Genomic DNA, 27352 nt, shown 5'->3' with positions numbered 1-27352 from the left:
GGTTAATTTGGTAAGATTGATCCTGGCACATTCAAAGTAAAAATTTGACAGTCTTAATCACTTTTTTCATCCTTTGCTGCAATCGTTACTGAAAAGTGACTATGGACATTTGAAATAGCACTGGATTCAGTACATTCGTTTTCCAAACAATTTAATAAAATCTTGGCGAGGAAAATAAACTACATGTTATGAATAAAAGATGAAAATGCAATTTGAATTCAATAAAACATCTAAGAACACTAAATGAGATTAATATAGTCATTAATATAATAAGGATTCTTTGTGTCACGAATTTCTGAAGAAACAAATTAAATTTTCTATTTTAATCGAATGTAACAATATGGTTAATTTTCTGACTAAATTTACATCAGACTTAAGAACAGAAACAGAAATATCAATTACCGAAATTAAAATTTTTAAATGGAGAGCAAGTGACTGTCATATCAATATTGCTACAAGTATATTCTTGTTGCAGCTAATTTGAAAAATAAAGCAGGCAACCCAATGATGACGCATGTGATACATCTTAAATGAATCCCATCTTTTGGACTTGAGTTGACAACAAAAAAGTTTCCAAATTTTTTGTAGGTTTTAACCAACTGCTTCAGAGGACTTTTGCTTGCCTTGACTGCAGGGGAATAGGGATTTAATGATGCCCTGCTGGGTAATAAATACTTCAAAACAGGTATTTGCTGCTTATCTTCTAAGCACATAATATTTAGGAGCAGGAGGAAAGACTGGTTGAGTTGGTGTCCGAATAAATTATCTGTGTAAGGTAAAATATGAATGTCTAAAGGTCAAAATATAGATTTCAACAATAGACAAGTGTCCTGGCACTCAGTGCCAGTATGTCAAACTATAAATTACCTAGTCTACATTGAACTGATTTAATTATGAAAAAAATTGGAATGTTTTACAATATGTTTGTTTTAACAGTAATACCAACTTTAAAAGTCATCTGATGATCTGACAATATAGAAGATGATTACTATATTATTGGATCGTTATCTATCTCAATTATAAAGACTATTAACAAAAACAATCCTTGTATTGAAACAGGTGGCTCTTTAAAATGGTTTAAAAAAAAGTTCATACACCATAAAGTAGTCTTTCAAAAGTCCTTCATAAAGTTAAAGATAAATGATGTCATCAGCTTTGTCTGATTTTTTTAAGAAATGCTCCGGACATTGAACTCAAAATTAATCTTATTTTTATTAACTTGAGACATGATTACAAAACTATGGCATCTCTATCCTTTGCAAGGAAAACTCAGCAAGTCATTAGTAAACAATGTCCTTACATTACGAACAACAGAAAGGTCAATATACCATTGCAACAAATATTACCAAAGTTCAAATTTGTCTTTCTTCAGCTGAGGTCATAATTTTTACCAAAATTTCATCAGCAAGATGGTATGCTTGGCAATTGCGTCAATGTTCAGTAGAAACAATGTTAATGTTAGTTAGAAACAAATACCTTAAGAATGTTTTAATTACTTATTCTTTCATCACTGAAATATCTATTCACTAATTGAAAATTTTTAAGATGATTTTGATGGTATAATGAAGAAATACAGTTTACCATTCAGTGTCCATCATCAACAATGTAAATGTTCGTTAGAAACAAAGACCTATGAATGTTTTAATTACTTAATCTTTGGTTACTGAAATGTCTATTCTAACACATTCTAAATTGTATAAAAGTTAATTTTAACTTGATAATGAAAGAATCTAGTTAAGGGGTCAGAGTGTCCATCATTATTGCAGGAGAAGTTTCCCTATAATCTACAAATGAATTTCACCAAAAAATGTACCTTCTGAATAAAAGGTTAATGATTGTGTTGGAATACCAACCAATTTTAAAAATTAATTTTAATTAGATTAGAAGCATCTGTTGAAAAAACAATTCCCTCAGTCATACTACATTCAGACAGGACAAAGGATTCAACAATCCTCTCTTTGGTAATTGCATGACAATGAAGGAGTCAAACAATAGGATGATTTGTTATTGTTATCTAATCGTGTCTTCAATTTAATTTTCCGTTTCTGTTTGTTTTTTATTTTACAAATCCAATTACAAAAATGACTCGATGGTAAAGTTAAACAGATTAACCAACAGATGAACAGATAAATGAAGACCTAAGGTAATCCTGATCAATCAAGACATGCCTAGTTTTATGCCCTGCTTTCACGCTCTTTCAAAGTTATTTTTCTTTGTAAGAGTTGTCTTTCTTAAGAGCAGACACTATCTTTCTAGTCCCAAATGTTGAAATTGTCCATATATATTACTGCTTTGAATTTTTAGGATGAAACAGGATTCTAATTTAAAGGCATAAAATCAAATCATAGATGTGTAAATGACTTAGAGAAAGTATAAAACACTATGTTAACCAACTTTTCTTACGAAATTTGCCCTTTAATGAATAAATAAAATAGCTTTCAGGTAGATTTTTTTAATGATTAAATAACATTGAATATGATTTGTATGTTAAATTTTTTTATAAAATATAACTCTTTACAAGAGAAAATATCTAATATGTTACGATTCAATAGTGATCATACAAACCCATCATGTGGTATATTTGGTATGCTAGTAATTCACTGTTGGGAGTTGTTACGGTAGTTAAAGTCAAGAATTTTTCTTTGTTTATTGTGATGTTTCTGAATAGAAAAATCAGTCCCTGGACTTTTGCCATGGGGTGCAGTTAATTTTGTACCTTCTTATAAGTTCCTGGCAAGGAAAATGAACTGTATATTAGCCATAAAAGAAGAAAATAGAATTTTGTTTCAACCAAAAAAATCTGATAAAACATCACGAGAGTAATAAACTCATTAATCTAATAAGGATTCTTTGTTTGTTCAATTTTCTGATGTTACAAATTTAATTTGTCATTTTAATTAACTGTGACAACATGCTTCATTTTCTGACTTAAATTTCAGTAATAAGTCAAAAATAATAGCAGCAAACAGGAAAGATCAATTAATGAAATTGTCAAAAAGAATGTGACTGTCATCCTGAGTATTGCTAATTATTCATCCTTGTTGCCCTTTCCTTGAAAAATAAAGCTGATTACCCTACTGCACTAGCTATGTTGCATGTTTTGTACATATTTTCTGAAACACAACACTTAGTCATAGAATCCTATATTAAAGTTAACAACAATACTTTCCACATTTTATGAAGAGTACCATCAAATGCATCAAGGGTTTTTAGCTTGCCTGGAATTATTTTATTGCATTAGCCAGACATTTTCAGGAAAAAATTGTTTATTATGTAGAGATCTGAAGACAAAATCATCACTGCAATTTTTTTTCATTTTCATTCCAAAATATGGAACTATTACCCAAATTTCAAAAGTCATAGCAAGGATCAATCTTAATTATAGCATAAGACCTGGTACAATAATGCAAAAAAGAGATGAACAGATGAAAAAAAAGACAGCCAAGCAGTTGAAAGACAGAAGAAAGGATCTGATGGATGAACTCCTGACTTATGACAAATGTACCCATTCTAAATTCATTGATAATAATGATAATGTGAATGTTGACTAGTTGTCATTCGTTATCCTGGTTATAATTTAATCTACTTCGTCTTATAATGACATTTTTGCTAGATGTCCTTAACATTGCATGTTCCTTGTGATATAAGGTGCTATTTAATGTTTGATAAACAGGAAACGACATGGAAATCTATTTTTCAGGACCTTTAATTGCAGTTGAATTACAAGTTTCAATGTCAATTATCTCAGGAATTTTCATCCCAAACTTGAAGCAAATCCTTTATTATCCCATTATTCAAAACCTATTGAACTTCTCAATTCTGTCGTAAATTCCAGGATATGATAAAAATTTCTTAAGCGAAACTTATTTCTCTGCTAATAATGCAAAAATTTAATGATGAAAAATTTACCATTTTTAACAATAATGATGAAAAATTCCCCACTTTAAAAAATAATGACGAAAAATTTCTTTCCATGAAAGGTCATTAGATAAAAGAGTAGAATTTCATCAAGATGGATGTCCATTTCATATAACTGAAAACACGTTTTGTCATGAATATAACACATTTCTCGTCCATCACCAATTTCCACATTACATGTCAGTTTCTAATATTTTTTTTCCCTATTTAAATGTAATATGCCTACCAATGTCTACGATGTTTTCAACAAAAAAATTACATGGATAACTTACAAAATAAAAAATACTTATCAACGGAAATGACTGTTGTCACTAAGGCAGATTGGCAATCGTCTGCAACTTGATTGTTCCAATCAGTCAGTCACACTTTACATAGAACCATTGCGATGAGAAACAATTTCAGTAAATTAAAAGTTGTATAAACACATCATAAATCTTTTTAAATGGTTGCCTGGCAATGTTTTTAATTACAGACATGTTTGAAAGATAATATACATGCCATGTGAAGATTTTTAATCAGAATAAAACTTAAAATAATTCTGTGTTAGTTCAATGACTGACAATGGTATTTGTCCTTCTTTATGACTAAATATGCAGACCTGGTAACTTTTACGATTTATGGGGGATTTCCCCCATGGGTGGAGTTAACCTGAATTTTGAAAATCTTTATCATGTAAACTGTACACCTCAAAACATGCATTCGAATGAGTCAAAATGATAATTAAGCACTTACATACTCATTCAAACAATATAGTAGAAGATACAAAAACATTTATGACATTAAAAGAGGAGTATTATGTCCTCTTGCACTTAAAAATCCCCCATCAAGATTTTGAAAAGTTGGCAGGTAGGAATATGTAATATAATAAACTGTTAACACTGAGATATGTCTTGCCTATTTGTTATTTTGATAATGCAAATGTTGAAATTAAAATAGCAATACTTTAACATGTAAGTTATGCAAATATTCAAAGTCAATGAACCATGACTGAAGGTACAGGGCTAAACAATCTCCAAGGAAATGAGATGTGCCAATGCTAATACAACTGCATACCAAATACCATTGACTTTTCATAAGTTGTTCCCTTTAAACAAATCTAAACACAAATATTAACTTGTAAACTATGTAAAAGTTTCGAAGTCAATGAACCATAATGAGGGGGTGGGGTTATATAATTTCCATGGAAATGAAACTTGCAAATGCCAATACATTTGCATACAAAATATCATTGACTTAACATTAGTGGTTCATCTTAAACTGACCTAATCACAAACTAATACATGAAAGCTAAGCAAAAGTTTCAAAGTCAATAGATCATGACCAAGGGGGCAGGACCAAATAATCTCCATGGAAATGAGATATGCCAATGCTTATACAACTGCACTACCAAATATCATTGACCTACAACTATTGGTTCCCCATAAACTGACCTAATCACAAACTAATACATGTAAACTAAGCAAAGTTTAGAAGTCAATAGACCATGACTGAGGGGGCAGGGCCAAATAATCTCCATGGTAATGAGATGTGCCAATGCTAATACAACTGCATACCAAATATCATTGACCTACTACTAGTGGTTCACCATAAACTAGACCTAATCACAAACTAATACATTGTTGATGCTGCCAACCCCGTCACCGACGCCGGATACAGGATACCTATGTCTCGCTTTTTGTCTCCGTCAATGTGAGACAAAAATAAGGAGATGAGTTATGATTACCAATGAGACAACTATCCACCAAAGTTCAAATGAAGTGGATGTGAGCAATTATAGGCAACTGTACAGCCTTCAACAATGAGAAAAACCCATACTGTATAGTCGGTTATAAAAGGCCCTGACATAAAAAATATGAAACATTGCAAGTGAGAAAACTAACGGCCAAATTCATAACAAAACAATTTACGATTATATTACAAATATGACAGACATGAACCAACGACAACCAAGAATTGGAATTTTTACTTTAACCAAAAGAAAGTGTAGATTTTCTGATTTTTTTTTACATCATTCAAAATAAAGCATAAACTACTTATTGTCATCTATAAACAACATTTTTTTCCACTGGTTAATAACTTGATACATGATATTGAATAAATATTACTGAGATGAAACAGCTGGATTCAGATAACCAGTAACTTAGATTGAACAACAATATGAAACATTGACATTTTTTACACAATTCTCGATAAAATAAAAAGTGAACTTCAAACATATACCAGCAGCACCTTCATCAATGTTATGGTAAGTTTCCAAATAAGAGAGAATACAGAAAGGAAAGGATTCTGCAAAAGGATGGATATGGAAAAATAGAATAGAATTGTTTTTTCTTTCACTTCTTAAATTCATGTTTAAATTTATGAAGATTTTAATCTTATGAAATAAAAAAAAAATCATTGCATACTTTAATTAAAGCAGTGACTCTTTTCCCAAAACATCTTACGATTAAAATTGATCGTAAGTTATATTGAAATGTGTATGACTTACTAAGAATTTTACTCTTAAGATTTTTTGTGAAAAGAGCCGCAGATATTTAATTATGGTTAAGGAAAACAAAAACAAATATTTGGAGAAGACTAAATTCTACCTCCGTCAAAACAATTATTAAAAATTTCTTCTCAAAATGTAATATATTTGTGTCAGCGGTCTGAAAACCTTGACATACAACGAAAAAAAAAGACTTTTACCATATAAAAAGTCTCATGGTTAATTAAAGCTGAAAGTTTTCATTGAAAGAAAAACTCCATAGGGAATAATGTGACATTCTTAATTGAGTGAAAGTACAATAAAAAGACAATATTGCTCTCTCGTGAATTGTTACACCTAAGTTATTTAGAGTTGACACGCAAACTTAAAATCATCAATTTATTCTCTATCTAATACAAACAAGTGACTATTATTATGTTTGACATTCAAATATGAAGAATTAGGTCATATGTCATTAATGGTCACTGATTGACTCACCTTTTTGTACTGGTAGCAAAAAAAGTGAAATAAAAGCGTGTCTGCAATTCATAATTCATGTTTTGAAAGAACAAGAAACATTTTATGAAATTTTATACAGATATTTGATATAAATTAATCTAAATTATAGTTTTAATCAATTAAATTCATTATAATTACCTAAGGGACCTGTTTGGTGCCATGCTTCCGTAATGTTAAAGAAGTACCAATCAAGCAAAAATTGACACTTTCATATGTCATGGACATCAAAATGTCATCAACATGATAATTTCATTATGTAGTGACTTACTGGGGTGTATAGGAATGTATGGTTTCCATGAAAATCCTGTATTTTGGACATGGGTGTGACAGGCATTGACAATTTTTTCATTGAATGATTGGTATTTTTAACGCCACTTTTCAGCGATTTAGGCTATATTGTAGTGGTCAGTTTTTATTGTTGGAGGAAGCCAAAGAGCCCAGAGAGAACTACTGACCTTTGGTAGGAAAACTGACAATCCTATTCAATTAAGATTGGAGTCGAATGCACCTGCCATGAACGAGGTTAGAATTCACAACCTCAGTGTTGACAGGCTAGTGAATCAGTAGTTGGACTACTTAGACCACTTGGAAACTGAGGGCCTTTAAACTTTTTCATGGATCCCACATATTCCAGTATACCACTAGTGAGTCACTCGATAATTAACTAATATTCCTCTCATTGACATAAAGGGCAGACGACACTTGAGTACTCATAAAACTAATTGGTACTGCAAAATATATAACCTGGTCTCAAATGACGAGACTCATCAGTTGTATTTAAGTTTTCATTCCATTTATGAATTTGTTGTTGATATCAGATATTTAATAGTCTCTGATGATTTGATTCACAACAAGACGAGACGGTAAAGTGTAATGTAGAGAATGGCACATGTTATTGGGTTTATTTCCCTTTCCTTAGGGAGGTATGAAAGTTTATTCACCTAAGAAAAGTAATATTTCGCAAGGGAAATTTCCATGTATTCTTGTTCTAAGCATACCCCACTTGACTCCTAATTCAAAGTATCAGATAGCAGAATGTAGGTGTCTGACAGATCTGATAAGCGCTCACACCTTCCACAGGAAAAGTCATATTTCCCAAGGGCATGAGCTGATGCTAAGCATACCCCAACTCCTAATTCAAAGTATTGTCAAACAGGATGTAGGTGTCTGACAGATCTGAAACGTGCTCATAATTTACTACTGAACACTGTAAAGCTGTTGACCACATATGAAAATATTCTGTTCATTAGTTCCTGAGAAAAGTATGATGAAAATATGTGTTTTCATTAAACATATTCAAAAATGTCAAATACAGTCAAACAGGAAGTAGGTGTCTAATAGATCCCAAAAGTGCTCACAGATTATAAACTCTCAACCATAAAGCTGCTGACCACATATGAAGTCATTCTGATCAGTAGTTCCTGAGAAAAGTGGGATAGGAATAATTTTGATGGATGAAAGGACTGACAAAGTGGTTGAAATAAAGCCCCCACTCTTGGTGGTATCGTAATGAATGTTAAAAAAACTTTCTTTGACTTCCGAAAAACAGTATTTTCAGATTTATCGCTATTTTACGAATTTTTCCTTTGATCTTGCTGACTGAAAATTTCTGTTCTCAGCAGAGTCGAGTGATATGAAAATTATCGCTAGAAACTAAGGGAACACATGCCGTTGTCAAGGAAATTAACAACGTCTTCATAGGTAAAATAGCGATAAACAGATTATCATTGGTCATCTCAACTCGATTGCTTTTCTCTCTTTCGCCGTACCAGCTCAAGCGAGAAAATCAATCTCGTTGAGATAACCAACGATAATCTATAAATATACAATTTCTCATACCCCTTGATTTTATTGTAACATAGAATAAAAAGTACATCATTAAAACTTTTTTTCTGTTATAATTATTAGTCTGTGAGGAGCATAAACACAATATTGACAATGATTTCACTGTGTAAACAATGTTATATACACCTAACATGTGAGGTAGACATATGTTCAGAAGGGAGCACAATACATGGGATAGTTCTAACTTATCAAATATCTATCTAGGTACTGCTATTTACCTACAGTTGAATACTTGTCCATCAGAAAGTTTCACCACATGTCTTCTTTTATCATAATTTTAACAGAGATTTATTTTCTAGGAAAACCTACAATTCCAAAACCTAAAGGATTATGGGTAATTTCATTGCTCTAACCCCAAAATGAAAACAATGTCATATCATTGTATGAATTGTTTAGGATCTTGTAGACTAATCTCAGCATTTGGGCATGAGCTTCAGAAATTATGCCTGTGTCTGAAGTGACTTATTCAATGTTGAGAGATAACTACTGGACAGATAGCCCTATGTTGAAACAATACAATATTTACCAATTGTTTAGGTCTAATCTGTGATATAATTTTCTTCATTGATTCTCCATCAGATCTTCCTTCAAAGTCTATGTACTGGATGTTAGCATTGATGTCCAAAGTAACAGTGGCCGCTACACACTTTGTAGGTACTTCAGACAGATCTGTGAAGGGAAAATTCAAAATTATGTTGCAACTAGAGAATAGTGACAAATCGTCCCAAGCAGCTGGAAAAATGAAAATAGAGACTGCTTCTTGTATTGCTCATACATGTGAACCTTCTGACGGGAGTACAATAATCCCGTTTTCACGGGTCTCCTCCCATCCTCCCGTTGAAGAGAAAAAAATCCTGTGCATAAAATATTTCATGAATGAAAATTTTCAATCGCCATTTTTTACTACATGTACGATGTTTACAAAAGAGGGACGAAAGATACCAGAGGGACAGTCAAACTCACATATTGAAAACAAACTGACAACGCCATGGCCAAAAATAAAAAGACAAACAGACAAATTATAGTACAGATGACACAACATAGAAAACTAAAGACTAAGCAACACGAACCCCAACAAAAACTGGGGGTGATCTCAGATGCTTTGGAAGGGTAAGCAGATTCTGCTCCACATGTAGCACCCGTCGTGTTGCTTATGTTATTACAAATCCGGTAAATAGTCTAATTCGGTATGTCACATTCGTGAAAAGGGAAGGGTATTGAAGTTACGACATATCCGATATCATCTGTGAAACGGTTATTCCATAATGGTCAACCAACTTGTGATGGCGTCCGTAAAATTTACGAAGGGATGATTTCAACTTCACCATTTGGAACTCTTGGTTTAATTGCTTCTTTGTGAGCAGCAATCCTCTATCAAGGGAATCATGATTGGAAATGTTTATTATTAAAGAGGTAAATTCCCTAGAGTATTGAATGTATCAGGTGTAACTGACATTACCTGATTACGCAATATGTGTAGATTTTGACCTGGCCGGCGTCTAATTAACAAGTGATAATAGTTTGATTGAACAATAAACAGGTGATAGGATATTAAATACTCGATAATCATATGGCTTCTGTCTATGGCACACGCCAAGGATGATTAAAGGTAAATACCGGCATTGATAGAAAAGTGGATTGTTTTTGTCAAAACATCGATCGGAAGGTTTTGATGCAAAAAAACATTTTATAAACTTTCAACTCAGGAAAGAAAAACTATCTAATTCACACTCCAATGCAGACATTAAAGGACCTTCAGCATGCTCAAGGGGATCCAAACTGACAGCAGAAAAAAACACTGACTCAACGACAATTCACAGCCTCCTAAGTGTTAAGATTAACAACTACACAAACTGTTACCAGGATAAGGATTAGTACAGAGTCAAGTGTATTAAAGACAGACAGCCAAGTCAGCTTCTACTTCTGAGAAGAACCCAGTGTGCCAAGACTAGTGCTGTAGTTATTAAATAACATTTGTCCATGTAATATAGACAGTGTTTTACCTAATATATTTTAAAGTTTTTGAAACAATGAAGTTTTCTAGCAAAATGACTTTCTTAATGCTTAAAAACCATACATAACTATTGTTATTGTTTGTTAATTCTTCATCTATTTATCATGTTATAAATGTATAGCAAAACTTTTTTTTATATATCTATGCCTATATGACATTGCTTACAAATAAAACAGATGGAGGCATGAATAAAACACTGTACTTAAATTTTCTCTAAGTACTCAAAGAAAAGGTTAAATCATAGTAGTTTATTAACAAGCAGTCAACAATCAACAATAAAAAAAACCAAGAAACAGAAACTTCTCAATATTTCATTCAAGTGATATCATCCAAATAGAAAGGCTACAAGGGTACTGTAAACACATTACATTCAGATGAAAGATTGAAGAAAAAACACTTTAAAAGACAATTTTTACATCAGCCGGTTACATTTACGATAAAATTTATGTCGATAATAAACCTCCTGATCTGAGGTCTAAACTCCTGACCAAAATTTCCTAATCTGAGTTTAACAGTCCATCACATGTATGATTGTTCATCTGTTGTTTTTGCATGAAATTTATACAGGAGCTATTACAGACCCCCCCCCCCCCCCCCCCCCCCCCACTGGGAGAGTGAAAGTTTGGCCATGATTGTCATCAAATACCAAATTTCTTCCATGTTCCATCACATCTTTGGAGTTTAAAGTTACAGAGAAGAAACAATTTTTGTCAACATCTTTCAATGTACAGTTTTCTTCCATGTATGCAATACATCTTTAGGTGAAGATAAATTGGCATGTTAAGTTTGATTATAATGTAATAAAGGGAAGTTATAAAATTGAGATAATTCGGACAGTTTTGCAGCAACCATTAGTTCCCTATTTGAATAAATCATCAAAGTACTGAGAAAATTTGTATATTATAAACGTGTCTGTGAGTGACTCTTAAAATCTAATTCAGGTCCTCTCAGTCATGAGAACCTTGCAGCACTGTATAGCTTTGAATTTTTCTACTGCATTGATCTTCACAATCATAGTATCATAAATCTCACCTATCATTGACTCATCTTCTTTCTTTACTTTCTTCTCCTTTGAAATAAATTACAGATCAAAATTAAATAAACAAGCTATATTATAGATATATATATGTGACCCAACATAGCTTCATAGGTTTAGCATTCATAGTTTAACTATCCGTACAGTGTTTCCTGTCATTTTTTTCAATTCAAAATGTAAAACTTTTCGACACAGAAAAATGTTATAAACTAGATTTATCTTATTTGAGCTAATCAACATGCCTCTAACAGACTTCTTTGCAAATTAGGTACCTAACTGCATATCAACATTAAATTTTAGCTAAGATTTGTTTGAAGTTGACAATGCATTGCTTTTTTCTAATTTTTTATATCAAACTTTGTCGTTAGGTTGGTTTTAAAAAAAAAATATTTTGGTTGTTTTCAGGACTTCAATAATGACAGCCACATTCTTTCCCAAACTTCAGATTCAGGTAGTTTTAAGAGGTCACGAGAAGTTCAGGTAGTTTTAGAGGTCATGAAGGAAATGTGACCCTGTCTGATACATCACACAAAAACAACATATTTTTTTCAATATCCAGAACAAAATGTGCACACTCAGCAAGCCTAATTTTTATAAGTAAAATTTTAAGAAATAGAAAATTAACTAGAGAGAAAAAAAAATTGTTAACCACTAAATGCTATGCTGACCTTGTATTAACATATATAAATATCACACTTAATCATATTTACTATTTATTTAAGTTTTAAACAGACTTACAGCCGTTGTTTCTTCATCTGCAGGAGCTACTTCTAAAATGGTGTAATCTTCTGGTCTGGAAAACATTAACAAAATTTATCTATGGAAATTTGCATCTTTTAAAATACCCCTTCCCCCACCCCAAACTTCTCAATATAACATAACCAAGTGTTGTGCTTAAATTAAGTGAGTTCTGCCTTGGTAGTAAAACTGAACATGTATACAAATATTAGAATCGGATTGACAATGTCCCAATATGACCTCTATTTCTAGTTAAAATTTCAAATTAGAATTTAATGCCCATTAGCAAAATGCATCATTTCAAAACTATGACTAAATAGGTCTTTTTTAAATTACATATCAGCAATCTTTTGTATGACATCATAAGACCATAAAATTTCAATTTTCACCAAATTCAATGAAAACAGGCCAATTTCCATTGGTTTGTAGGACTGGAAACACACATGTTGCCAAAAAAGATTTTTAAAAATACAAAATTAAAGAGACAGTTGTCCACCAGGGTTCAAATGACATGGATATAAAGCAATTATGGGTCACCATACCACCTTCAACAACAAGGAAAACCCATACCACATAGTCAGCTATAAAAAGCCCAAACATGAAAAAAAAAAGAAACAAGAAAATTAACAGCCTAATTCATAACTGTTACAATATAATTCATGGGAAACAAATATGACAGACATGAACCAACCACAACCACTGAATTACAGGCTCCAGACTTGGGACAGGTACATAAAGAATGTGGGAGGCCTAGGGTTAAACATGTTTGTGAGTGCTCAATCCTGTCCTTTACTATGTTTGCTATAACAAATAAGCTATATTGTTTGTCGAAAACCCTCCGGTCTATGATTTCTGGGTCAAAATGTGATTGAAATTCATCACATTTTGTTAACTTTGATCAAATCTTTATTTTGCTTATTTTGGTTGTAAAGCTTGGCAAAAATCATTTTGATGTATTTTCTCACATGTTTATTCATCACCTCAAAACTCTTTTCATCTTGAAATAATAGACTTCATACTTGAGAATAAAAAGGGCCCTTACGATACCTACTCTTTACTGATTAACATATAACATATTGTATTTCTTATATGTATCTTGTGTTGGTGCACTGATCGAGATTAAGAAGGGAGAAGGTTGAAAGCTTAATTCATTCACTACTTTTATATAAATTTGTGACAATTTAGAGTTTTACATATTCAATAGACACCTATCTATAGATGAAAACTGTAATTTTCCCTCTATATAGATGTCTTTTAATTATTTGTGTTGTTGGAATGTTGTCTTATTGACATATTAGTTATTATCAAGTGTAAACAAAACCAGATCCATTCTAATCTGGGCCTTGGTGTCAAATAAATTTTGAGTACGATTTTTCTTACTCAGACTCAAGAGTTCAACCAATCAAGATACCATGTACTGTGGATTCATTTATTTTCGTGCGTATCAATTTTCGTGGATTGTGGAAAACTTGCATTTAAGTGGATATTTGATTTCGTGGTTTTGACAATCTATGCATATAAAGCCTGTAGAACATTTGCTATTTGTTGAACATTTAAATTTGTGGTTCACCTGTACCCATGAAACCCACGAAAATTGGTATCCAACGAATAATAATGAATCCACAGTACTCCATTTGGTGTGTTGAGCACAATTTTTTTTGTACTCTGTGAACTGAGTAAAGTTTTATGATTGAGAGCCCTGGTAATAGAAATTTCTTTTAATCTTGCTTTGTAAATTTCCCTGTTAAGCACAAAATGCTGTTTAGAATACATTCATCCCGTTTTCTATTTCATTGATAAAAATAATTACATATTTTAGGTTAATTCATTTGGGTTTGGAAGTTTTTCTTATTTACTAAGCAATTTAGAAATTTCATTTAATATGACATGAAATCCGATATGAAAGGTAGCCTAGCTGCACATACTTCAATATCAAAAAGACCGAAGTAATCACCTGATAATTTCACCGTACTCATCCCATTTGACTTTCTCCTCGGTATATGGAAACATTGGATAAGCTTTCTTAGCATGCTTGAAAAAACCAGTTCTTGATTTACCCTGAAACATAAACAAATAAAAATGTTATTAGTTTTAAAAATAAATATAAAAGCCTTTAATGAATCTATTCTCTCAATGACCATCACTGGCAGGAGTCGGTCTGTATTAAGTAACATGTAATTATTTTGATACATGTGCAAGTGTGTGCCAAAGTTATCATGGCCTACTTTTTGGACAGGGATGCAAGTTAATCAATTAAAATGTAACGATGCATGCACATTTCAGGGTAAATCTTCATCAGAAATAAACAATGTAAGGTATAAACTGTTGGTCATTCACTCCAAAAAAATCTGTGCGGAGTTACATGACGAAAAAATTAAATTTTACATGTCAATGAACCTTCTCTACAATTATTTGATTAAATTCTTCTTTAAGACAAAAGCAGAACAGCTGTCTAAACCAAGGTCTATTTAATACAGAGATTTGACAATTCTACTGTTAATATTTCATCTTGTATGACATCTAGTTTCTTCAACTTAAGCAATTCTATAATAGACAACTCTACTGTGATTATATTTCATCTTGTATGACATATAGTTCCTTCAACTTAAAACATTTCTTTAACAGACAATTTTCTGTTGATATTACCAAGGATCGTGACACTTAACTCGTAACATTTTATGACAAGTTGATAAAAGATGCATAAAGGAGCTTACAGTTTAAGCAAAACAATAAATATATGAATTACCCTTCAAAAAAGTTGATGAATAAATAAATCAGCAAAACAAGATTGTCATGACATAGTACATTGTTAAGTGACAAAGAAGCATACAAGGACACCATAACATAAAACTGTTATACACTTGATTGAACCATGACAAATGGATAAAATCAGGAAATCTAGTAACAGAGTCATTGAGAAAGTAGGATAAAATCGGGAAATCTAGGCACAATCATTTAAAAAGTAGGATCAAATCTCGAAATCTAGGTACAGTCACTGAGAAAGTAGCATAAGATCAGGAAATCTAGTAACAAGAGTCATTGAAAAAGTAGGATAAAATCAGGAAATCTAGAAACAGTCATTGAGAAAGTAGCATAATGTCAGGAAATCTAGTAACAGAGTCATTGAAAAAGTAAGATAAAATCAGGAAATCTAGAAACAGTCATTGAGAAAGTAGCATAAGGTCAGGAAATCTAGAAACAGAGTCATTGAGAAAGTAGCATAAGGTCAGGAAATCTAGAAACAGGGTCATTGAGAAATTAGGATAAAATCAGGAAATCTAGTAACAGTAATTGAGAAAGAAGGATAAAATCAGGAAATCTAGAAACAGAGTCATTGAGAAAGTAGGATACAATCAGGAAACCTAGAAACAGAGTCAAGGAGAAAGTAGGAAAAAATCAGGATATCTAGAAACAGAGTCTTTGAGAAAGTAGGATAAAATCAGGAAATCTAGAAACAGAGTCATTGAGAAAGTAGGATAAGATCAGGAAATCTAGTAACAAAGTCATTGAGAAAGTAGGATACAATCAGGAAATCTAGAAACAGAGTCATTAAGAAAGTAGGCTAAAATCAGGAAATCTAGCAACAGATGAAAATAGGTTACTTTCAGAAAATTTAGCAACAGTCTTTGAGATAATGTCTTTGTTCACTGACATAAATAGTGAGAAAATTAAATCAAGTATGCTTTAACAGCAGCCAAAATGTTCCATGTCTTTTTGTTTTATACAGTTGGCTTGCTGTTTCATTGACTTATTTCCTTTAAATCCTTTCATTCATATTAGTTTTAAGGAGTTGGGGTAGTCAGTATCTACTTTATCATTAAGCAACAAGTCTTTTCATTTGACATTTATAATTCAAATTAATAAATTTCTGTTACATCAATTCTGATTGGACATCAGTAACAAATTTCACAAAACCCACTTCATCATTCGAGCTGTCAAACAATTTTATATGTGGTTGCATGATGTCATTACCAGCCATGAAAATGGACTCATTATCTTAACAGTCATGTTGCATTAGAACTGTTCAAACAGAGTCTAAGTCAGAATTTGATAAACTTTCCAGCTTCAATTGTTGTTTTGATGCTTGCTAATAACAAATTTACAGCAAACACAAAAAAGATGACTGAATCATCTCTCATCTTTAAATTGTGTAGTTTATTATTGGTAGGTTTTTGATTTTTCTTACAAAAACAGGACTTGAATGTTACATTTAAATATGAATTTTTTTATACATATAGGATTGTAAAAACTATGTCTCTTTTTATACAAGAATCATAAGGACAGCTTGCATGATAGATTAATAGACAACCTACTTTTCCAAGATATAGGTAACAATTTCAAACTGTGAAGATATATACTAGATACAAATCCAAGATTTATGAAGTATCCTAGGGGACATATAGCAACTACAAAATTTAACAATGTATGATGTTCGAGAGGATATACTCAAGAGATTGTAAAATGAAAATTTAAACATTCATGAGACACTTGTCTAATCGACAATCATAACAACGTATATGTATATATCTATATTTCAATTTAATTTTTTTTCCATCCTGATTATAAGATTTTTAATTTAGATATGACAGTAAATAGAATTTTATTGTAGTTTCATGTAAGCAATAAAATTCAGAATTAATTTTCTGCCAATACTAAATGTACCATTACGTCAAGTATAATGTTCAAAGAGGGATCTGATGTATTGTTTTAAATAAACATAAAACTTCATTGATTTAAGTTACTGATATGTTGAAGTTAAATTTTATTATCTTCTTATAAAAGTCAAACAAAATTAAATCTCAACATATACTAATTTTATGGAAGGAAGCATGATGAACAAATAATAAATTTATGGTATAAACATGATGCACTTATGTAAAATTTATGACTTGAAGCTTATACAATTGCTGTATGTCTGATTGCTCCCTATTGCAATTTACTTCAATCTAGTTTTTGTTTAAATTATATTGATAGAATAAAATTGATGTATCAACAAAACATTGAAACCTTACCTAACTTGACCAAGTGCTGGATATTTTATTGTCAGATATGTATTGCTTCCAGGATAATTACTTGGGGAAAAAATATGACTTGACAAGATTAACAATACAGTGGAAAGGTATATTTAATAGACCACTTTCGAGAAACATCCTTCACCGGAAAAGTTTGTCAATTTTGCACGCCTTTATGACGTCATTTACCAGATAGAGGGGCCTGCCTGTATCCATGCACTTTTAAAGTTAATCAAGCATCTTCATGATCGTCATTATGCAGGATAAACTAGAAATAATGTTTGTTCTGTAGGTACTAAATCACAATTCCCTAATGACAAACAGTGCTGATTATCAATTTAATTTCCAGAATAATTCGTGCAATATACCATCATATTTTTTCAACCGCTCACTCAACATGGGAAGGAAGTGATGATACCCCTAATTGCACAAATAATGTTCACTAAAACCAAAGTTTTTGATGGAAATGCAATGAAATAGAAAGTGGTCTATTGTTTCAAAGAGACATACATGCATGCTCATCATTCTAGCATCTTTGGCGTTTCTGGTTGATCATCCAATCATAGTTACAACACTACATGAAATCACTATTTTTTTGGTAGAAAAAATGATTATTTGCTATTTTTTTTTTATATGTAACTATCTGTAGACAGCCTTCACAGGGAACCAGTTGGATCTCTCCTTATCTATGAACTGGTCCCACTGTGATTATGTATGATAGCAAGCTATTTTCACTGTGTTTCAGTTAAAAATAAAACAATTTAACACTTAACCAACTTCTCAACAAAAAAATGCATTAATTTGTCACATGATTAACTTTGAATAATGGATTGCTTAACAAATCTCGTAAAGAGAAGTTAAAATCTTCAACATTTTATAAGGTACAAGAAAAAAATCGAACTTATGCTTTTAAAGAAACTCCAGGAAATCCTGCTTTTTACAGAAAAATTGAAAAATGATTGTTTGAAATTTGATTATTTTTGTTGATATGTGATTATCTGTAAATAACCCCAACAGGGAACCAGGAGGATCTATGATTTCTATATACTGGTCCCAATGTGATAATGTTTGTAGATAGGAAGTGATTTGCACTTTGTTTCAGTTATAAAAAATACAATTTAACGGTTTACAAACTTTCAAACATAAAAGGCAGTAATTTGTTACATCATTAACTTTGAATAATAGATTGCTGTACAAATCTCATAAAGAGACCGTAAAATCTTTGACATTAGGTAGAAGGAAAAAAAGAACTTTTGTTATAATGAATAAAGAAACTAAAGGAACTCATACTGTTTACAGAAAAATTGAAAAATTGGTGCTTGAAATTTGATTATTTTTGTTGACATGTAATTACCGGTATCTGTATATAACCCTAACACTAACAGGGAACCAGTAGGATCTATCATATCCCTATATAGGTCCCATAGTGATTATGTATTATATGATGGATTTCCACTGTTTCTGTTAAAAAAAAAAAATATTATACAGTTATCTGTATAGAAACTTCTCGACAAAAGGGCAATTTGTCAAATCATTTACTTTGAATAATGGAAACAATCAGGTAAAGAGAAGTAAAAATCTTTGACATATTCTTAGGGAAAAAATTAATTGGAATGATGCTTTTATGAAGAAAATGTGAGTTTTCAAGAAAGACATGTGTTGAAACACTTAGATATAAATTAAAAATATCAGGTGCACAACTTCATATCCTGCAGAAAAATCTAAGCAACTTTGGTGGAATTATGTCGGACTGTTTTTTTCAGAGTTACAGATCAACAAAGTATGATATGGATTACAAGGATATTGATGATGCAAGACAACAAATGTGATCCCTATGTGTCGCTGCAGCTTGACGCTGTCAGGCAACATAATAGACCTATTTACACTTGTATGCAAATTTGTCTACCATTACTTAAAATCACACAATTTCACGCAAAATTTTGCACCACAATTTTAAAAATTTGACTTCATAATCAAAAAGTGATTGTTGTTTGACGTCAGAAGGTTATTCAGAGACAGATCTAGGGTCATTCAGAGACAAAATTCAGCTAATTGCCAAAGTGTAAATAAATCTATTAAGAAACAACATGAAACAAGCATTCTGTGAGTATTGCCTGGCAATACATAGTCCCCTACTGGTTAAAAATTCATTGTACTGGAACAAAATGCTAACTTGAATTATAACTTGTAATGGTGTAAACTATATAACAAATATAAGTCAATATCTTCAAGCATGACCAAAAAAAATGTGGAAAATTGATTATTTAAGTGAATTTTCTAAGTCCAAGGACCATAACTCTGCACAAAATCATTAGACCGGAACAAAATTCGAACTTGATCTGTAACTTGTCATGATAAAACTATATACGAATTATCAAATCAATATCTTCAAGCAAGAAGAAAAAAAGTGTGAAAAACTGATTTGCCTGACTTGACGGATGGACAGACAGACGGAGTGCAAACCTAGAGTCCCCTTCGACTTTGTCGGTAGGGGACTAAAAACAATAGTTTCAAAATAACTGATAAATTGCTGTTTGAGATTTGATAGTTTGTAGTTATACTGGTCCCACTCTGATGACGTCTGAAATCAACTATTTTCCACTTTGAAAGAAAAAATTATTATTATCTTTGACATTTTGTCAATAGAAGAAAAATAGAACTTTTGCTTTAATCCTAACTCTACAGGAATGGTCTTTCTATAAAAAGAAACACTTGAAACTTTAATCTCACTTTACGCTGCCGATTTAGACTAATTTGTTTCAATTTGTAGCTAAAAGTATTCTCCACTTAAAAGATCATTCATAGAATTTAAAGATAAAAACTTTGGTATAAAATTTACATTTTTAATTTCTTAGGAAGAGTGATAATTTCAAGAAATTCAAACTTAAGGTAGATAGGGTGTCTTCCTCCATCTTGGATTTGGAAATACCAGAAAACAAGGTCTAGATCTTTAATAGAATGTGCAAATTTTGAGAGTAGTAGGAAATTCATGTGTAAGAACTTTAACTTCAATATAGAAAATGACATGTTTTATCATATTTATGGTTGTATTTTACAAAAAACAGAAAACTTTTGTTTGATTAAATTTTTTCCAACTTTGCCACATAAGGGGAGGCAACTCAAATGCAAGGGCAGATAATTCAGATAAGGGTATTTTTACAATAGAATGTGTTAGGAATTTACCTATTTTACTATGTAGCAAGAAAACGGGTCCGGTGACCCCATTTTTTCTTTTTCTTAACTGAAAGCATACTATTAAAGCTATCTTCTCATATGTTATCTAAAAATTCTATGGTGTAGTTTTCGCTTTATTGCAGAAAATTGGGTTTTCCATGCATAATCTATACAAAATCTGTCAATTTTGAACACCGTGTAGCGTGAAAATAAGCCCCGTGACCCATTCTTTTTATTATTTTTTTTAAAAAAGCATGATATAAACTACATTTTGGCAAACTATTAAAAAAATCTATGGATTATAATTTAGACACCCCATCTACCTTAAACTACTTTTAATTCATTAAACGCAACAAATCATTTGAAGACATTACAGCTTAAAGTTAAATTTGAAAAATCCATCTCAAAAATTTTGATCAAGATCTAATTTAACTGAAAACATTTATCAAAATGTTACAAAATATTGCCATTAAGTGGCGATCTTATGACATTCTGAGAATATATTGTGATACAATTGTCAACTGTGTCAAAACTACGCCAATAAATCTAATTTCTATTAAAATTTAAAATTGAACTAAAGCTTTCAGCCAAAATGATAAATATATTTAATAACAGTTCTATAGCTTTGATTCCAAGAATTAACCAACTGAACAAGATCCTGATGCACCATAAAAGTCACATTAAAATTCAAAACAAACATTAACCATATAAACTTTGGAAGGAACAAATAATTTTTCAGACTTTCAATAATGAGTTTTAAGTACAAGTTCTTAGAGGCTAACAGCCCACTTTTTAAAAAAAATTATCAAATGACTCTGATGAAAAGTATTCATATTTTTTTTATTGAATCAACTTTTAACAATCAAAACAAAACCATCTAGCTGAAAACAAACAAAAAATTGTGTCAAGTACTGAAGTACTGTGTTAAAAAAAATTGTTGATTTTGAGATTCATCAAACTAATAAATTTTACCATAATGCAATCTTCTTTTTTATCTGACATCTTCCTGAATATGCATACAATATTTGCCACTTGGTGTTTAACAAGCAACAATCATTCATTTATATGATATATGTTGACAAAGTTTGAAAAAAATTCTGTAATGTAATATGTTAGGGTTGATTCTGTTCTAAATGGTAAAGACACTTGTCTTTTGTTCAAGACTTTATGACCTCTATTGAACTTATGCTTTTTTGAATAAAGAAACCAAAGAAAATCATACCATTTCAAAGAAAAATTGAAAAATTGGTGCCTGAAATTTGATAATTTTTGTTAATATGTAATTATCATATATAGCCCTAACAGGGAACCAGTATGATCTATCATATTTATATGCTGGTCCCACTGTAATAATGAATGATAGCAAGTTTGTTGAGAAGTTTGTAAACTGTTAAATTTGTTTCAGTTATAAAAAATACAATTTAACAGTTTACAAACTTCTCAACAAAAAAAACACAATAATTTTTCAGATCATTTACTTTGATTAATGATTTGCTTTGCAAATTCTAAAGAGAAGTTAAGATGGTACCAAACACCTTGACTAAAATTAATTTGGCTCGTTTAATTTAAAAAAAATTGACAAAGTATTAACTTTGACCCTTTGACAAAAATATGAAAATTTCAAAAAACTTGTACCACACACACACTTTATCCCAAAAATTTCATTGGATATATAGCAGTTTGACATACACTTATTTTGATCATTGAGAAGCTTAATATTTCCTTACACTTATTTTGATCATTGAGAAGCTTAATATTGCCTTAACAATAGAATGTGATTAAAACGTTCAGCTGATTTTTACAGAGTTATCTCCCTGATGTGTTATATATCACCTTAAAATCTTTGACATCTTGTTACGATGAAAAAAAATCGAACATATGCTTTTTGAATAAAGAAACTCCAGGAAATCATACTTCATATAAAGAAATGGAAATTTATATTTGTTAATGTGTAAATATCTGCATATAGCCCTAACAGGGAACCAGTTGGATCTATCATATCTATGAACTGGTCCCACTGTGATCATGTATGATAGGAAACAATTTCTACTATATCAGTTAAAATAATAAAGTTATCTGTATGGAAACTTCTTGACAAAAGGGCAATTTGTCAAATCATTTACTTCAAATAATGGATTGCTTTACCAATCAGGTAGAGAGGAGTTTTATAAAATCTTTTGACATATCTTTAGGAAAATATTATTGAACTAATGCTTTTATGAAGAATAAGTGAATTTTCAAGGAAAACATATGTTGAATCACTTAGATAAAAATTAAAATATCAGGTGCATAACTTTATATCCTGCAGAAAAATCTAAGCAAGTTAAGTGGAATTCTGTCTGACTGTTTTTTCGGAGTTACAGATCAACAAAGTATGACATTGATGATGCAAGACAACAAATGTGATCCCTATGTTTTGCTGCAGCTTGACGCTGTCAGGCGACATAATAGACGCATTTACACTTATAAGTTCCTGCAAAATTTAGCAAAATTGCATCACAATTTAATATTTTTTTTTTACATCATAATGAAAAAGTGATTGTTGCTAGACCTCAGATGGTTATTCAGAGGCAGATCTAGGATCATTCAGAGACAAAAATACCATAAGTATAAATATGTCTTTAAAGAAACAACCTGAAAAAACAATAGTCTAAAAATAACTGATAAATTGCTGTTTGAGATTTGATAATTTTGTAGTTATACTGGTCCCACTCTGATGACGTCTGAAATCAACTAATTTCCACTTTGAAAGAAAAATTTAATATAATCTAACTGTTACAGCATGAAAACTTCTCAAATGCAATTTGTCATATCATTAATTTAATAAAATGCTTCGCTGAGCGCAGCCTGATACGAGCGCAGCCTGATACGACCGCAGAGGTCGAACCCCGAACAGTTGGTACAAATTTGGACACAATATTCAAGCTTGATACTGTCTGAATTTGGATTGTGATCAAATTTTTGACATAATATAGATTCTGACACAAAATAAATGTGGTCAAAGATCTTACAAATCTATTGCACAATACTGTGCAATTGAAGATTTCTTCTTGAAACTTTTCAAAAATTCAAAATTTGAGAAATTTTGAAAAAAAATTATGAATCCTCTAAAAAAAATTGGAAAAAAAAAAATCCCCCCCCCAACTTTTTGAAACCCTCCTTGGAGCAATAACCCCAAAACTCAATCCCAGCCTTTTCTTTGTAGGATGGAACCTTGTAGTACAATTTCAGAGAGATCCATTCACTTAAACACAAGTTATTGTCTGGAAACTAGAAAAATGCTTGTTTTTGGCCCTTTTTTGGCCCCTAATTCCAACATATTTGGGCAATTAACCCACAACTCAATCCTAGCCTTCCCTTTGTGATATGGAACCTTGTGGTACAATGTCAGAGAGATCCATACACTTACACACAAGTTATTGTCTGGAAACTAGAAAAATGCTTCTTTTTGGCCCTTAATTCCTAAACTGTTGGCCCCATAACCCCTAAAATAAATCCCAACCTTCTACTTGTGGTATTAAACATTGTCGTACAATTTCAGAGCAATCGAAATACTAATACACAAGTCATTATCCTGAAACTAGAACAATGCTTGTTTTGGGCACCTTTTGGACTCCTAATTCCTAAAAGGTTGGGACCATCATTCCCAAAATCAATCCCAGCCTTCCTTTTGTGGTATTGAACCTTCTTAAAAAATTTCATAGAGATCTATTCACTTAAACTGAAGTTATGTCCGGAAACCAATGTGTCTTCGGACGACGACGCAGACGACGACATCATACCATTAAACGATCCCAAAAAATTTTTTGCGGTCGTATAAAAAAGTGGATTAGTTTACCAATCCTGTTAAGGAGATTTGAAATCATCCATTTCTATGTATTATAGTCTTTGACATTTTGTCAAAAGAAGAAAAATAGAACATTTGCTTTAATCCTAACTCCACAGGAATGGTCTTTCTATAAAAGAAATACTTGAAAATTTACGCAATTGATTTGTATTTTTAGGAGGATAACACGCAGACTAATGGTACTCACATATGGAAATAAAGACTCATTTGTTTCAATTTGTAGCTAAAAGTATTCTCCACTTAAAAGATCAGTCACAGAATTAAAAAGAAAAACTTGGTATAAAATTTACATTTTGAATTTCTGTGGATTTGTGATAATTTCTAATTATCTAATAATTAATAATGAAAATAAATACAGGTTTAGATTCAGCTTTTCAAAGAACCCCTATATATATTCAATTTATGTTGAAATCAAACACAGTATAATTTTGGACCCTGATTTGGACCAACTTGAAAACTGGGCCATAAAATCAGAAATCTAAATATATGTTTATTAATAGACAAACTAAGCTTAGTTTTTAAAGGAGTTTGCGTCAACAACAAAAATATATAAACAGAATTCAGAAAATAAGTTTATACAGAATAACAAACAAACCAACCACAAAATTCTTCAAACAATTTACAAAAAAAGTTGAAAAAAAATCGAAAATGTCATTTATCATTAATACAATATCTATTAAAAATCTATAAAACTTATCTGTAATTATCTTAACCAAATAAAGTTTGGAAGGAACAAATAATTTTTCAAACTTTCAATAATGAGTTTTACATACAAGTTCTTAGAGGCTAACAGCCCACTTTTTTTAAAACTATCAAATGAGACTGATGAAGATTAGTCATAAGTTTTTTTATTGAATCAACTTTTAACAATCAAAACAAAGTCATCTAGCTGAAAACAAACACAAGTTGTGTCCGGTACTGAAGTACTATGTTGTGTTGTTTATTTATTATGCAAAAAAATTGTTGATTTTAAAATTCATCAAACTAATAAATTTACCATTATGCAAGTATCTTCCTGAATATGCATACAATATTTGCCACGGTGTGTTTAACCAGCAACAATCATTCATTCAAATGATATATCTGTTAACAACGTTTGAAAAAACTCTGTAATATAATATGTTTGGATTGATTCTGTTCTAAATGGTAAAGACACGTCTTTTGTCCATTGATTGATTGATTAATTGGTGTTTAACGCCACTTTCAACACTATTGTGATATTTCATGGCGGTCAGTTTTTATTGGTGGAGGAAGCCAGAGTCCCGGGAGAAAACCACTGACCTTCGGTAGGAAAACTGACAATCCTAGTCAATTAAGATTGGAGTCAAGTGCACCCGCACAAGCCAGGTTCGAACTCACAATCTCAGTGTTGACTGGCTAGTGATTACAGTAATTGAACTACTTAGACCACTCGGCCACCAAGGCCTCATCTTTTGTCCAAGACTCATGTTGACCTCTATTGAACTTATGCTTTTTTGAATAAAGAAACCAAAGGAAATCATACCTTTTCAAAGAAAAATTGAAAAACTGGTGGTTGAAACTTGATAATTTTTGTTGATATGTAATTATCTGTATATAGCCATAACAGGGAACCAGTATGATCTATCATATTTATATCCTTGTCCTACTGTGATGGTGTATTATAGCAAGTGATTTTCACTGTGTTTCAGTTATTAAAAAAACAATTTAACAGTTTTTAAAAGGCAACAATTTGTCAGATCATTTACTTTGAATAATGGTTTGCAAATCTTGTAAAGAGAAGTTAAAATCTCATGTTAGAAAGAAAAAAAAATCGAATATATGCTTTTATGACTAAAGAAACTCATGGAAATCATACCTTTTTATAAAGAAATTGAAAATCATATTTGTTAATGTGTAAATATCTGCATAAAGCCCTAACAGAGAACCAACTGGATATCATATCTATGAACCTGTCCCATTGTGATTATATATGATAGGAAGCAATTTCCACGGTTTCATTTAAAAAAAAAAGTTATCTGTATGTAACTTCTTGACAAAAAGGCAGTAATTTGTCACATCATTAAGTTTGAATAATGGATTGCTTTACAAATCATATAAAGAGACTGTAAAATCTTTGACATCTTAAAGAAAAATCTAACTTATGCTTTTGTGAATAAAGGAACCCCAGGAAATTATACTTTTTTAAATAGAAAATTATTTTTGTTGACATGTTATTATCTGTATATAACCGTAACAGGGCATCAGTAGGTTCCATCATATCTATATGCTGGTCCAACTGAGATTATGTTTGAAAGCAAGTGATTTGCACTGTGTTTCAGCAAAAAGAAGTTATATAAATTTCATAACAAAAAAGTCCCTACTTTGTCACATCATTAATTTTTAATAATGGGTTGCTTAACCAATCATAAAAAGAACAGAGTTCCAATGTCCCCTGCATTGCACATATTTTATCTTTTCAAGGTACAAGGGCAATAACTAAAAAAAGAATTTTTTGTTTGTTCTATAAGACTTTTTATTAATATCTTAGAGAAATGAAGGCTTCAGGGCAAATACAATGTGATTTCCATTATAATCAATATTTCCAAGGGGCATAACTCATTAAAAATATTTGATCATCACTTATCCATAAAAGTGTCAAAGATATTGCTGATGTAAACCTCTGATATCAGTTTCATATAATTCTTGCAAGAATCAAACTTATGAGAGTGCTAACAATGCAATTTTCCGCATAATCAATATTTTCAAGGGGCATAACTCTTTTAAAAATAATTGATCGGCACTGATTTTCGAACTAGTCCAA

The 27352-nt window shown here is 31.2% G+C and overlaps 1 protein-coding gene across 3 annotated transcripts in view; it reads right to left on the bottom strand.

Annotated features, from left to right (window-relative positions):
* The window catches only part of LOC127738976 (cleavage and polyadenylation specificity factor subunit 2-like), a 172385-nt gene that overhangs the window by 16630 nt on the left and 128403 nt on the right, over positions 1-27352 (bottom strand). For all 3 annotated transcript variants that reach the window (XM_052250475.1, XM_052250476.1, XM_052250477.1), the window contains exons 13-16: positions 14492-14595; positions 12538-12592; positions 11796-11832; positions 9276-9418 (exon numbers count right to left, since the gene is read on the bottom strand). In XM_052250475.1, coding sequence (XP_052106435.1) covers positions 9276-9418; positions 11796-11832; positions 12538-12592; positions 14492-14595 — 339 coding nt within the window. The remainder of the gene's footprint in view (positions 1-9275; positions 9419-11795; positions 11833-12537; positions 12593-14491; positions 14596-27352) is intronic.

This window comes from Mytilus californianus, unplaced genomic scaffold, assembly GCF_021869535.1.
Source record: "Mytilus californianus isolate M0D057914Y unplaced genomic scaffold, xbMytCali1.0.p SCAF_4, whole genome shotgun sequence".
NCBI lineage: Eukaryota > Metazoa > Mollusca > Bivalvia > Mytilida > Mytilidae > Mytilus > Mytilus californianus.
The sequence above is the reverse complement of the archived record's forward strand: the minus strand, read 5'-3'. Positions and strand labels throughout refer to the sequence as shown.